The 14,564-nt window shown below is 42.4% G+C and overlaps 1 protein-coding gene across 2 annotated transcripts in view; it reads left to right on the top strand.

Moving 5' to 3' along the window:
• The window catches only part of LOC308257908 (interferon-induced protein with tetratricopeptide repeats 1-like), a 41,132-nt gene extending 28,367 nt beyond the window's left edge, over positions 1–12,765 (top strand). The window contains exons 1-2 of one of the 2 annotated variants that reach the window (XM_080688053.1): positions 4,704–4,801; positions 11,066–12,765. In XM_080688053.1, coding sequence (XP_080544179.1) covers positions 4,797–4,801; positions 11,066–12,497 — 1,437 coding nt within the window. In that variant the 5' untranslated portion in view covers positions 4,704–4,796 and the 3' untranslated portion in view covers positions 12,498–12,765. Of the gene's footprint in view, positions 1–4,703; positions 4,802–11,065 lie in introns of those variants that run through there. The other variant, XM_080688052.1, reaches the window with a different exon arrangement.
• Positions 12,766–14,564: the final 1,799 nt, after the last annotated feature.

The following is a 14,564-nucleotide window of genomic DNA, read 5'->3' as shown; positions in this document are numbered from 1 at the left end:
TCCTGAACTTGTAAGTCTATTTCTTTTACCAGGTAGGGAAAGTTTTCTGTCATTATTTCTTCTAATAGATTTTCAATATTTTGCTCTCTGTCTTCTTCTGGCACCCCAAAAATTCAGATGTTGGTACACTTAAAGTTGTCCCAGAGGCTCCTTATACTATCTTCATATTTTTGGATTCTTTTTTTTTTTTTCTGGTTGGGTGTTTTTTGTTCTCTCATATTTCAGATCTTTGGTTTGATTCTTGGGGTATGTTGATCTACAGTTGAGTTTCTGTATATTCTTTATTTTAGACAGTGTATGCTTAATTTCTGACTGGTCCTTTTCCATTTTTTTAGCATTCTCATTAAGGTCCTTGAAGGTCTCACTAAGCTCCTCGGAGGTCTCATCAAGTTTCTCGGCGGTTTTTAGAAGATTCTTGAGTAACCTTATAAATGTGGTTCTGAACTCTATGTCGTCCAGTAGTTTGCTTTCCTCCATTTCTCTCATTCGTGACATGTTTCTTTGTCTTCGCATTTTGCTGCTTCCCTGTGTTGATGGAGTGGCTTTGTGTGGTAGGTGACCTATAGGGCCCAGTAGCTCAGCCTCCCCAATCACCTGAGGTGGACGCCTTTGGTATACCCCTTTGTGGGCTGAGTGCAAAGTCTTGGTGTAGTTAAGCCTTGATTGCTGTTGGTACACTGGGGAGGAATTGACCTCCAGGCCAACTGGCTGTGAGGACCCTTTGTGTCTATTACGGAAGAACTGCTGCGCTGGAGACACACTTATGGTGCAGGACTTGTTTCAGTGGGGCTTTGGTGCTCACTGAGTCTGCCTCTTGAATGTGTCACTTATGGATGTGAGGAGTTGTAATCTGGTGTCTCACACTGACCACTAGGTACACTGGCTTCTGGATCTCCAATGGGGTGCAGGTCAGCTACTGTCTGAGGCCACCCAGCAGGAGCTACAGCGAGAACTACAGTTTTTCTCCTCTTTGCTTGGGGTTTGGAGGTTTTGGAGCTGTCTGACCCAGGCTGCAAGTTTGCTAGGTTAAGCTGTGATAGGGCAGGTCATTCATATGCTAAAGCCGCTGCTTGGAGCTTGGGTGGGTTTGTAGATTGTGCAGGGTGGGGTCTCAGGGTGTCACTAGGCTAGGGCGTGGCAAACAGTGATGGCTGCCAGTAAGCCGGCTCTGTGTCTCCAACCGCGTCCCCGCGTCCCGTGCCCCAGCGCAGTAAACTATTATTCCTGCACGCAGCTCTGCAAGCAAGCCCCCCTCACTTTCTGACCCGATGGCAGACAGTCCAGCTTTTCCCTGTAGGAGTTTGGGTCCCCCACGTCTCCCCAGAAACTGGAGTTCGGAGTAATCAGGAGCTTGTCTCCCTTCGGGTTGAAAAAAGCAGCGCTCACAGTCGCCTGCCACCAGCCCGATTCACGTGCCTCCGTACCTCAGCTTTTCAGCGCTTGTGCACGTCTCAATGCTCTTTTCTCTTTCCTTCTAGTTGTAGAACTTCCACTCAGCCAGCTTTCCCATGGTTCTGGGTGATAGACGTTTTGTCTTTTAGTTGTAGTTTTGAAATTGTTGTGCGAGGCAGCAGTTTAGGTGTTTACCTACGCCGCCATCTTCAAGCCTGAATTTTTTTTCGGGTAGTTTTTTTTTTTTAAAAAAAGAAGAAAGCATTACTTTAACTTGATGACTTAAAATCACCACCATTATCATCATCATCATCTCTTATTTGGATGCTTCTATGTGCCAGGTAGATGCTAATGTTTAAACTCAAGTGCTATGAACTATAGTTAAAGTTAAGTTTAGAATTTGACTCAGAATGGGGGTATCCAGGCTGGAGCAATAGAGGGCTCTCTATGCCAAATTACAGCACTTTGCTTTTACTTCCTGCCCAAGTGATCCGAGATTAAGAGATTCTCTTGGTATTTGGCTTATTTCCTTCATTCCTGAACCAGGTGGATTATTTATTTCTTTCAAGCTGAAACCCAAAGTAATAGTATCCTGGGCACTTAATTAGGAGTGGATCTATATTATATTATACTAGAGGCCCGGTGCATGAAAATTTGTGCACTGGAGGGTGGGGTCCCTCAGCCCGGCCTGCCCCCTCTCACAGTCTGGGAGCCCTCAGGGGATGTCCTACTGATGGCTTATGCCCGCTCCCCACAGGGAGCGGGCCTAAGCCACAGTCTGGTCTCCCTCTGCAGGAGGTGATCGGGCTGATCAGAGAAGGCACCACCCCCATCACCTTGCTGCTGCTGCCGCTGCTGTCCGTGAGCCTAAGCCCCGGGCCTCACAGCTGCTGTGGCTTTGTCCAGATGGATGTCCGGAAGACATCCGCCCTAATTAGCATATTACCCTTTTATTAGTATAGATATTTATATTATAGGAGATTCCTTCCATATATAGGAGGCTAACTAAAAGTGGAGCTGCCTCCCTCAATTCTTCCTTTACTGTGCAGTCATCCAGAATCCAGCCAGCAACCTCCATGATGAGCAACAATGGGCTGAAGTTCTCCTTTAGAGTATGAGGCAGATCTGGTTCTATCCCTGGCCAGTTACTGGGTTTTTGCAGCAGTAGATACACCCTTCAATTTCGCCCAGGTCCAGTCATTGGTAATCGGTTTTCATACAACTCGGAACTCACCTGGAAACCTCATAAGTCTCAGCATATGGTCTTAATGGTGAAGCTGTGGATGAGAGATATCTCAACACTTCCCAGTGTCAGCTTTCCAGTGAAGCCAGTCCAATTGTCTCCTCTCAGTAAACACTCCCCCCATGGTTAAATTAACTGTGGTTAGAGATAAGTTTGCTTTGCAAATCTGCCAGGGAATCACCACTTTTCTCCACGTATCAGGTGTGAGGTTCGAGGTGCAGGAAACGGAGTCGGAGACCCAGGCAAGTTAAAAGAGGAAGTTTATTCCGCACTAACAAGCGAGATTCATTATGAAGGAGGGTAGAAAAACCAGGATTAGAGGAGAATCCAGCTGGGCTGTTTCGCAGGGGGAGAGAACAGCAACACGTGCAGAGGTGAACATACCTTTTGAGGGGAGGAACGGGAAGGGGTGGGGCCCAGGGCACTCCGCACGTGCTGATTGGTGGTTCAATGTCTTGGGAATGTACCGGCTGCAGACGCAGGTTAGGTCATACTCCACCCACCAGTTGGGGGAAGGGAGGATCTATCATCAGGAAAGTGGAGAAATTTCCAAAGAAAAATCGGGAGAAATGGGAGATTGGCAGACACCAGTAATAGGAGACTAATCTGTACCCAGGATCCCAGCCTCCCTATTTTCCTCCACCTCTTTCCACACACAGCACAAGTACAGAAGATGACATGGGCCAGGTGGACTAGGCCAAGCCTGAATGCCATGGCACCAAGGGACTGGACAATGCTCTTGCATAGGTGTGACAATCATGTCTGGTGAATAAGAATACATTAGGTAATTACCATAGCATTAAAAATAAGAAAATACTGTCATTCAGCATTAACAATATTTTTGTTGTTGTTAATCCTCACTGAAGAATATTTTTCCCATTGATTTTTGGAAAGAAAGGGAGGGAGGAGGAGGAGGAGAAGGAGGAGAGAGAGTGAGAGAGAGAGACAGACAGAGAGAGAGAGAAAGACCTATATGAGGGAGACAGCTTGATTGGTTACCTCCTACACGCTGCAGGCAGGGAATCAAACTTGCCACCCAGGTACATGTAGTTAACTGGGAATTGAACCCATGACACTTCAGTCTACAGGCTGACACTCTAACCACTGAGCAAAACAGGCCAGGTCAACATTAACTTGTTTTGTTTAAAGTCTCAAGATCATAGTACATACATTTTCCCTGTTCCTGTGTATAAGGAAGATGTCATAGGCCTCGTATAGTCACTGACCATTCTCCAGAAGGGTATGCAAAGGCATAGAATAATTCGTAAGATACAAGCTCTCAGAAAATAGGAGCAAAGTTGGGTTAAGACTCCAGTTTAGCCCGGCCAGCCGGTGTGACTCAGTGGTTGAGCATCAACCTATGAACCAGGAGGTCATGGTTCGATTCCCAGTCAGGGCACATGCCTGGGTTGTGGGCTCCATCCCGAGTAGGGTGGGTGCAGTCGACAGATGATTCTCTCTCATCCTTCATGTTTCTATCTCTCTCTCTCTCCCCTTCCTCTCTGAAATAGAGATATAGATATAGATATAGATATAGATATAGATATAGATATATAGATATAGATATATACATATAACTCCAGTTTAGAGATTTGCAGAAGTGTATACCATAAAATGAGCCATTTCTGTTTCCAGATGATCAAACAAGCACAGGTGTGGGGCATGTCCTTGACAAGTTCACACGGCCAATTGTCATAGATGTCCCTGGCTCCAGATTCAGTGGACTTGACATAATTGGCATCTCCTGACTCCCAGGTTTCTAAAAGGCCCGGTAAAGACTCAGAGAGGAATTCGCATATCACTGAATCTGTTCTTACTCAGAGAGGAATTCGCACATCACTGAATCTGTTCTTCACCATCTTCACCTCAATCCCTTTTCAAAGCAAAACAAAGGAAGCACTTACAGTTTCAGTTTCATTTTCACTGGCAGGATCTCTGCTTCAGTTTCACTTTCCAGTTTCAGTTTTCTCCTTGGTTTTCAAGTTATTCTTCAACAACACGCCCACAGTTTACCTTATTAGTCAGCTGTTTACCTCCCTTATATAGCCCTGCCCTGGGGCTGAAACTTACCTGAAAGTCTACAAGACAGGCTGGTCCGATCTCAGTGGAGCCCATCCAGTAACCAAAACACTGCAAATTGCTGCCTAAATTCTTAGCAACCATGAGGTAAGGATTTCTCTGCTTCTCTCCCTTTTTGCCTGAGGTTTTTGGGGAAAATGTTAACCATTACTATCTCGACAGACTTAGTTTCAATGATGTCGACTCCTCACTCTTCTGTTTGAGCATCTGCTTGTGGACTGAGTGTGTGAGCGTGTGTGTATATTCATACACATAGATAAATTGTTTTATTAATTCAGGCATTTTCTTTTTTGTTAGCATCACCCTGAGGAAACTTACCTCATGTTAAAAAGTCCAAAGAAGAGGAGGGAAACAGGAAGGGAATTTTACAGGGGGAAGATGATCCCAATCTCTGAAACTATTTTCCACCAAACTCACTTCTGTCTGACATAGGGAGGGAATGGACAGTTGGTCTGGATAGAGAGATTGCTTTTAGCCGGCTCCCTCCTGTGGAAGAAATGCAGGACCCACACAGCTGTGTGAGCTGCAGTCCTGAGGTCTCTCAGATGTCTTGAGGGAAATACTGTGGGGATGTGGTGGGAGCAGCTCCCTGCCTAGAAGACAAGGGCTTCCTCGGCAGGCTTCTGGTCTCACCATCAGCACTGCTGAACTTCAGTTCAACTGGATTTAAGATCAGCAGATTACCTCCCTCCTGGGGAAGCCAGGTGCTCTGTAGATCCTTGATAGCCTCCTGTCCCGGGGCTTGGCTGGAGTTCTGCACTGGGGTACATCCATGTCTTTTTTTTTTTTTAAATAAATCTTTATTGTTCAGATTATTACAGGTGTTCCTCTTTTTTCCCCCCTAGCTCCCCTCCACCTGATTCCCCACCCCACCCCATGCCCTTACCCCCCGCCACTATCTTCATCCATAGGTGTAAGATTTTTGTCCAGTCTCTTCCCGCACCCCTCACACCCCCTCCCCCCTGAGAATTGTCAGTCCACTCACTTTCTATGTCCCTGATTCTATTATATTCACCAGTCCATTCTGTTCTTCAGATTTTTTATTCACTTGATTTTTAGATTCACTTGTTGGTAGGTATGTATTTGATGTCATTTTGTTGTTCATAATTTTTATCTTTACCTTTTTCTTCTTCTTCCACTTCTTAAAGAACACCCTTCAGCATTTCATGTAATCCTGGTTTGGTGGTGATGAACTCCTTTAGCTTTTTCTTGTCTGTGAAGCTCTTTATCTGACCTTCAACTCTGAATGATAGCTTTGCTGGGTAGAGTAATCTTGGTTGTAGATTCTTGCTGTTCATCACTTTGAATATTTCTTGCCACTCCCTTCTGGCCTGCATAGTTTCTGCCGAGAAATCAGCTGACAGTCGTATGTGTGCTCCCTTGTAGGTAACTAACCGTCTTTCTCTTGCTGCTTTCAAGATTCTCTCTTTGTCTTTTGCCCTTGGCATTTTAATTATGATGTGTCTTGGTGTGGTCCTCTTTGGATTCCTCTTGTATGGGGTTCTGTGTGCTTCCTGAACTTGTAAGTCTATTTCTTTCACCAGGTAGGGAAAGTTTTCTGTCATTATTTCTTCTAATAGGTTTTCAATATTTTGCTCTCTGTCTTCTTCTGGCACCCCAAAAATTTGGATGTTGGTACGCTTAAAGTTGTCCCAGAGGCTCCTTACACTATCTTCATATTTTTGGATTTTTTCTTTTTGTTTTTCTGGTTGGGTGTTTTTTGTTTCCTCATATTTCAGATCTTTGGTTTGATTCTTGGGGTACGTTGATCTACAGTGGAGTTTCTGTATATTCTTTTTTTTTTTTTTAATATATTTTATTGATATTTCACAGAAAGGAAGGTAGAGGGATAGAAAGCTAGAAACATCGATGAGAGAGAAACATCGATCAGCTGCCTCCTGCACACCTCCCACTGAGGATGTGCCCGCAACACATCCCTTGACCGGAATCGAACCCGGGACCTTTCAGTCCGCAGGCCGACGCTCTATCCACTGAGCCAAACCGGTTTCGGCAGTTTCTGTATATTCTTTATTTCAGACAGTGTATGCTTAATTTCTGACTGGTCCTTTTCCATTTTTTTAGCATTCTCATTAAGGTCCTTGAAGGTCTCACTAAGCTCCTTGGAGGTCTCATCAAGTTTCTCGGCGGTTTTTAAAAGATTCTTGAGTAACCTTATAAATGTGGTTCTGAACTCTATGTCGTCCAATAGTTTGCTTTCCTCCATTTCTCTCATTCATGACATGTTTCTTTGTCTTCGCATTTTGCTGCTTTCTTATTTTGATGGAGTGGCTTTGTGTGGTAGGTGACCTATAGGGCCCAGTAGCTCAGCCTCCCCAATCACCTGAGGTGGACGCCTTTGGTACACCCCTTTGTGGGCTGAGTGCAAAGTCTTGGTGTAGTTAAGCCTTGAATGCTGTTGGTACACTGGGGAGGAATTGACCTCCAGGCCAATTGGTTGTGAGGACCCGCTGTGTCTATAATGGAAGAACTGCTGTGCTGGAGACACGCTTATGGGGCAGGACTTGTTTCAGTGGGGCTTTGGTGCTCACTGAGTCTGCCTCTTGAATGTGTCACTTATGGATGTGAGGAGTTGAAATCTGGTGTCTGACACTGACCACTAGGTACACTGGCTTCTGGATCTCCAATGGGGTGCAGGTCAGCTACTGTCTGAGGCCACCCAGCAGGCGCTACAGCGAGAACTACAGTTTTCTCCTCTTTGCTTGGAGTTTGGAGGTTTTGGAGCTGTCTGACCCGGGCTGCAAGTTTGCTAGGTTAAGCTGCGATAGGGCAGGCCATTCATATGCTAAAGCCGCTGCTTGGAACTTGGGTGGGTTTGTAGATTGTGCAGGGCGGGGTCTCAGGGCGTGACTAGGCTAGGGTGTGGCAAACAGCGATGGCTGCCAGTAAGCCAGCTCTGCAGCTCCGACCGTGTCCCCGAGTCCCGCGCCCCAGCACAATAAACAATTGTTGCTGCGTGCAGCCCTGCAAGTAAGCCTCCCTCACTTTCCGACCCCACGGCAGACAGTCCAGCTTCTCCCCGTAGGAGTTTGGGTCCCCCGTGTCTCCCCAGAAACGAGTTTGGAGTAATCGGGAGCTTATCTTCCTTCGGGTTGAAAACAGCAGCGCTTTCAGTCACCCATCTCCAGCCCGATTCGCCGTCTCCGTACCTCAGCTTTTCAGCGCTTGTGCACCCCTCAATGCTATTTGCTCTTTCCTTCTAGTTGTAGAACTTCCACTCAGCCAGCTTTCCCGTGGTTCTGGGTGATAGATGTTTTGTCTTTTAGTTGTAGTTTTGAAATTGTTGTGCGAGGCAGCAGTTTAGGTGCTTACCTATGCCGCCATCTTGGTTTCCCATCCATGTCTTCTTTCAATAAAGGGCCGAATGTGGGAATTTCTATATTGTCCCAACAGAATCAAGATTCAAACAATCCCTGATAGCAGCAGATTAAAAGAAGACATAAATCAATATTGATCTGTAAATTTCCCCTCAGTGCTCCAATGGGTAAAATTTTGAAGGGGCAAAAGTTCCAAAAAATGCACAATTACTGGCCCTGATCAATCTTCCACCCCTCCTTTGGTCCACAGAAAGAGTGGGATGTCACTGATTATTATTATTATTATTATACTATAAAAGTAGCCATCACTTCCTAAATGTTTATTAAATGCCAGTTGGCTTCTAAAATTATTGTGTAAATTATTGCATTTCACCCTCAAAAGAAACCGTGAGGCAGGTACTCATACTGATTGTGCAATAATGGATCTTATATTTTAAAATGTTGAGATCACACAGGTAGTAAGTGATAGAGCTGAGACATGAATCAGAGTCTCTATTCAATGACACCTTATTTAATCTTTAAACCAATGTTTCTCAAAGGGTGCCAATGGGGGTTTATGAGATAAGTTCAGACAGCCTACTAATTAGCTTTTACATGTTAATGCTTTTGTGTGTTTTTTAACATGTACTAGAAAAATATACATACATAATTTGAAGAATTTCTGTTCAGGTTAGTAATATGGTTTTGTTATTGTGATAAAATACATGTAAGATAAAATCTACCATTTTAACTAATTTTGAGTATACAATTTTGTGGTATTTAGTACATTTGCAATGTTGTGCAACTATCATCAGTATCTACTTCAAGAAAATTTTCATGCCTTATCTGGTTTGGCTCAGTGGATAGAGTGTCCGCCTGTGGACTGAAGGGTCCCGGCTTCACTTCTGGTCAAGGGCACATACTTTGGATGCAGGATGCAGCCAATCAATGATTCTCTCTCATCATTGATGTTTCTCTCTCTCTCCCTCTCCCTAATCAACTAATATATAAATATATATACATATATGTGTGTTTGTATATATATGTATATACATATATATATACATATATATATGTATGTACGTAAAGAAAATTTTCATCACTCTGAGAGGAAACTCCATAGCCATTAAGCAGTCACTCCCCACTCATCCTTTGACCCAGGCCCTGGCAACCATTAATCTGCTTTCTGTCTCTATTGATTTGCCTGTTGTGGATATTTCCTATAAATGAAAACATACAATATGTGGTCTTTTGTGACCAGCTTATTTCAATTAGCATAATGTCTTCAAGATTCATCCATGTTATAGCATGTATCAGAATGTCTTTCCTTTTTTATTTTTTTTATTTTTTTTATTTTATGGTTTAAGGTATTACAAATGGTAGTATATATGTCTCTTTTTTTTCTTCCCACTGACCTCCCCCCGGCCTCTCCTACTCCCCAGCACTTACCCTCGTCCCTGTCTTTCCTTTTTTAAAAAAATATGTTTTAATTGATTTCAGAGAGGAAGGGAGAGGGAGAGAGAGATAGAAACATAAATGATAAGAGAGAATCATTTATTGGCTGCCTTTGCATGCCTCCCACTGGGGATCAAGCCCACAACCCGGACATGTGCCCTTGACTGGAATCGAATTTGGGACCCTTCAGTCCGCAGGCCAATGCTCTATCCACTAAACCAAACCGGCTAGGGCTGTCTTTCCTTTTTAAGGTGAAATAATATTCCATTGTCCATTCATCCCTTGATGGACACTTGCTTTGCTTCCACCTTTTGGCTATTGTGAATAATGCTGCTATGAAGACAAATATGCGAATATCTGTTCCAGTTCCTGTTTTCACTTATTTTGAGTATATGCCCAGAAGTGAAATTGCTGAATCATATGATAAATCGTGTGCTTAATTTTTTGAGCAATCATCACCATTTTCCACAGCAGCTGCCCCATTTTACATATCCACTATACACAAGGGTTCTAATTTCTCCACATCCTCACCAACACTTGTTATTTTCTGGATTTTTAAAAATATAATAGTCATCCTAATGGATGACTATTTGATTTCATTTCACTAATGATTGATATTGAGCATCTTTTTGTGTGTTTATTGGCCATTTGTATATCTTCTTTGGAGAAATTGCCTACTCTAATCCTTTTCCCATTTTTTAATCAGTTGTTTGTTTTTGTTGTTGAATTGTAAGTCTTGTGTACATAATCTGTTTATTAATCCCTTATCAGATACGTGATTTGCAAATATATTTTCCTATTCTGTGAGTTTTCTTTTCACAGTATTGAGAATGTCCCTTGATGCACAAAAGTTTTAAATTTTGATGACATACAGCTAACCTATTTTTGCTTTTGGTATCCTATCCAAGAAATCATTGCCAAATACAATGTCATGGAGTTTTTTCCCTATATTTTTTTTTTCTAAGATTTTCATAGTTTTAAGTCTTACATTTAGGTCTTTGATCCCTTTTGAATTTTTTTTTTGTATAGGCTGTAAAGCAAGCATGTTAAACTCTTGGCCGGCGGGCCGTTTAAATAAATGAGACATGCAGCCCACCAGCCACGAGTTTGACATGCTTGCTTTATAGACTATACAAAAAAGAAAGTAAGGGTTCAATTTCATTCTTTTGCATGTGGATAATCAGCGTTCCCAACACATTTGTTGAAATGCTGATCTTTCCCCATTAAATGGTCTTGGCACATGTGTCAAAAATCATTTGACAATTGTTATGGACTGAATTGTGCCCTCACTCCCCAATCCATATTTGAAGCCCTAACCTCCAATGTGACTATATTTGGAAATAGGGCCTGTACGTGAAACCCCTGATAGGAAGGGCTGACTATATTGAAACAAATCTAGCTGTAACTGGGCCCAGCCGGTACAAACCTGTGTTGCTCAAGGGTCAACTGTAACAGAACACTAAAAAAAAAAAAAAAAAAAAGTAAGGCAGGTATGTCCTTTGCAAGGCTTACCTGGCTTACCTGGCTTCTTTCCATTGGCTGTTTCTCACCTAACAAAGAAAATCTGCTTTTATTTCCATAGTATGAATGCTGATGAAGATCAGGTCCGAGCTAGGCTGGAACAGTTGAGATGTCACTTTACATGGAAGTTGCACATTGAAGACACTGAACTGTCTGATTTAGAAAACAGGGTCTTTGATGAAATTGAGTTCCTAGACACAAAATTCAATGTGGGAATACACAACTTACTGGCCTATGTGAAACACCTGAATGGCCAGAATAAGGAAGCCTTGGAGAGCTTGAAAGAAGCTGAAGACTTAATGCAGGCAGAACATGCTGGCCAGTCAGACGCGATAAAGCTGGTTACCTGGGGCAACTATGCCTGGCTGTATTACCACATGGACAGACTGACAGACGCCCAGATTTACCTGGACAAGGTGGAGAACACTTGCAAAAAGTTTGCCAGCCCCTCCTGCTACACAATGGAATGCCCTGAGATGGACTGTGCGGAAGGATGGGCCTTGCTGAAATGTGGAGGAAAGAATTATGAACGGGCTAAAGCCTGCTTTGAGAAAGCTCTGAGAGTGGACCCTGAGAACCCTGAATTCAGCACTGGGTATGCAATTGTTGTCTATCGTCTGGATGCCTTTAACAAAACATCACATGCTGGTGAGGCATTTTGTGTGCAGCCCCTAAAACGAGCCACCAGGCTAAATCCAGAAGATGCATATATTAAGGCTCTCCTCGCCGTGAAACTTCAGGAGATAGGACAAGAAGCTGAGGGAGAAAAGTACATTGAAGAAGCACTGGCCAACATGTCTTCACAGACTTATGTCTTTCGATATGCGGCCAAGTTTTACCGAAAAAAAGGCTCTTTAGATAAAGCTCTTCAGCTCTTAAAAATGGCTTTGCAGGCAACACCTTCCTCTGCCTTCCTGCATCACCAGATAGGGCTTTGCTACAGATCACAAATATATCTAATAAACAAAGCTGCAAGCTGGCAGCCTAGAGGACGGGATAGAGAAAATATCGACAGAATAACAAAATTAGCCATATCTCATTTTGAATTTGCTGTGGAACAAAAGCCAACATTTGAAATTGCTTATATACACCTAGCAGATATGTACTTACAGGCAGGCAACAACAGAAAAGCTGAAGACGCTTATCAAAAACTGCTCTGCATGAAATCACTTAAAGAAGAAAATATGCAAGAGATATATTTCCGCTATGGTCGATTTCAGGAATTTCAAAGGAAATCTGAAGTCGATGCAATTATCTATTATTTAAAAGCAATCAAAATAGAAAAGCCATCATCTGTAAGAGACAGAAGTATCAGTTCTTTGGAGAAAGTGGTTTTAAGGAAACTTCAAAGAAACGCAGTAGACATAGAAAGCTTGAGCATCCTTGGGTTCACCTACAAATTGAAAGGAGAAATGAATAAAGCCCTGGAGTACTATGAGCGGGCCCTGAGGCTGGCTGCTGACTTTGAGAACCCTGTGGGACACGCTCCTTAGGCACTTCAATATGGACCACTTTGACATTTCATTTGATTTTACGTTAATCATTTCCGCGTGCTGCTTTCAGAAACATGTAACTTTTGAACAATCATTCAAGCCTGATAAAATACTACTTGTATGCAAAAAAGAGTGAAGTAGAATATATGTGCCTTTGCGTGTGTGAGAAAGGAAGAGAGACATAAACCATGTCTCTGTGAATGTTATGTAACAAATAACAGTTTGTTAAGTATATTTGTAGCAAATAAAACACCTCACTTACATAAAGTAAAATGACTCATTCATTTGATCAACAAATAGTTTTCAGTGCTAGATACCAAACATACTATGGTGATGTAAGGAAAATTCTTTTCCTCGACCCATCTTAGGGTTCTTGATTGGGGTAGACTAAGAAGAATAAGAAGAGAAAAACAAACAAAACTTTATAAACATGTGTGTCTTACATACACATGGGAGTACTCAGTGAGGAGTAACTCAAAGAGGTGGTTAGATCTTGGGCTTATATAGCATCTTAACAAAAGAACACAGGTCTCCATTCTCATGATGCTGCTAGAGGTGAAACTGCATTGGAACTAAGGACCTCTAGCTATATCCTACCTCAGCTTAGATTACCCACCATCAGTGTGAGTCCCCAGCCAGACCAAATGTGATACAGACACCTCCACTGGAGTCCCATGCTCAAGGGAATATGCCGCCTTTGACATTCCCCTTCATGTCCATCCTTTCACCCAGGCCTCTTCCTGAATTCCAACACTGATTCATCTGAATTCAACATTTCTTCTCCTATCTAAGTCCACCTTCTATCTCTTGAAGGCTGTACTGTGAAAACTAATTTTTAAGAAATAGGCATTACTTGTAGCAGTGATTTTCAGCTCAGGTTGGGGAAAGATAATAGGGAAGAGGAGAATTCTGCCCCTCAGGGCAAAAAGAAGTTGAATCTGGCCAACTTCTATAGACAATTTTGGTTGTCACAACTACAGGGTTTTACTGACATCTAGTGGGTATATACAAAGATGCTGGGTAAACATCCTACAATGCCTGAGACGGCTTCCTACAACAAAGAATTATCCAGCCCAAATGTCAATAGTACCAGGGCCAAGAAACTGATTTACATCCATCTCTGGAAGAGTTATTGAAAATGAGTGTTTATTTTGAAACTTGAGGAGTATTTACCTATTAAGTTACATTTTCCCAAGCAGATCTTAGATCAGTTGCCAGGTTTCACTTTTCCTTTTTTTCTCTAGTTGCTGTTTTCTACATGATCATAAGAAATTTTTAAAAAACAATACACTATTGATTTTTCCTAAGAATCTACCCTATCCAACAGTCTGTGAAAAAAATATTGATATTCAAATTCCATCTAGTAATTTCAGCATGTTCAATACCCACTTAACAGTCAGGTCTTTGTTTCTTCTCAATTCTGAAAATGTATTTTCCTTTAACATTTTTACAGATGGCTTTTGTCTCTCTGAATTTGAATTTCTAAAACATATATGTAGATAACCAGAAGGTTTTCTCCTTTGATTTTTACTATTGGTTGCTTATTATTCATTCAAACCTTAATAAGCAGAGACTGTCCCTTTGCCCAGATACAGCTGAGAGAAATGAAGGGAAAGAAGTAGGAACAAGGGGGAAAAAAGCATGATCAAGGCACTGGAAAATTTTCAAACATGGGAGCTTTATTAAATTTTTCTACATCCTTAGTAAGAAGGAAATTCTAGGTTTATTTTTCTACTGAAACCATTCAGTACCCTTCTAAAATGTGGTTTCCCACTTAACATAAATATTACAATAGCCTACAAGCCACCACCATACACATTACCTCTCTGATCTCATGTCTTAGAACTTTTCCCTGCTCTCTTCACTCCAACCACATCATCCGGGCTAGCCAACTATGCTCCTGCCGCCAGGCCTTTATGCTGTTTCCCCTGCTCGGTACACAGTTCCCTAACTGCATATCCACTCATTTGCTCAATTGCCACTTTCTGTGAAATCTTCCCTCACCCATGTATCTATAACAGAAAAATACATTGAACTCCAACCCTCTCTATGCTTTTTTGCATAGAA

This window comes from Plecotus auritus, assembly GCF_963455305.1.
Source record: "Plecotus auritus genome assembly, chromosome: 9".
Taxonomy (NCBI): domain Eukaryota; kingdom Metazoa; phylum Chordata; class Mammalia; order Chiroptera; family Vespertilionidae; genus Plecotus; species Plecotus auritus.
Note: the sequence above shows the minus strand (reverse complement) of the source record. Positions and strands in the feature narration are given on the sequence as shown.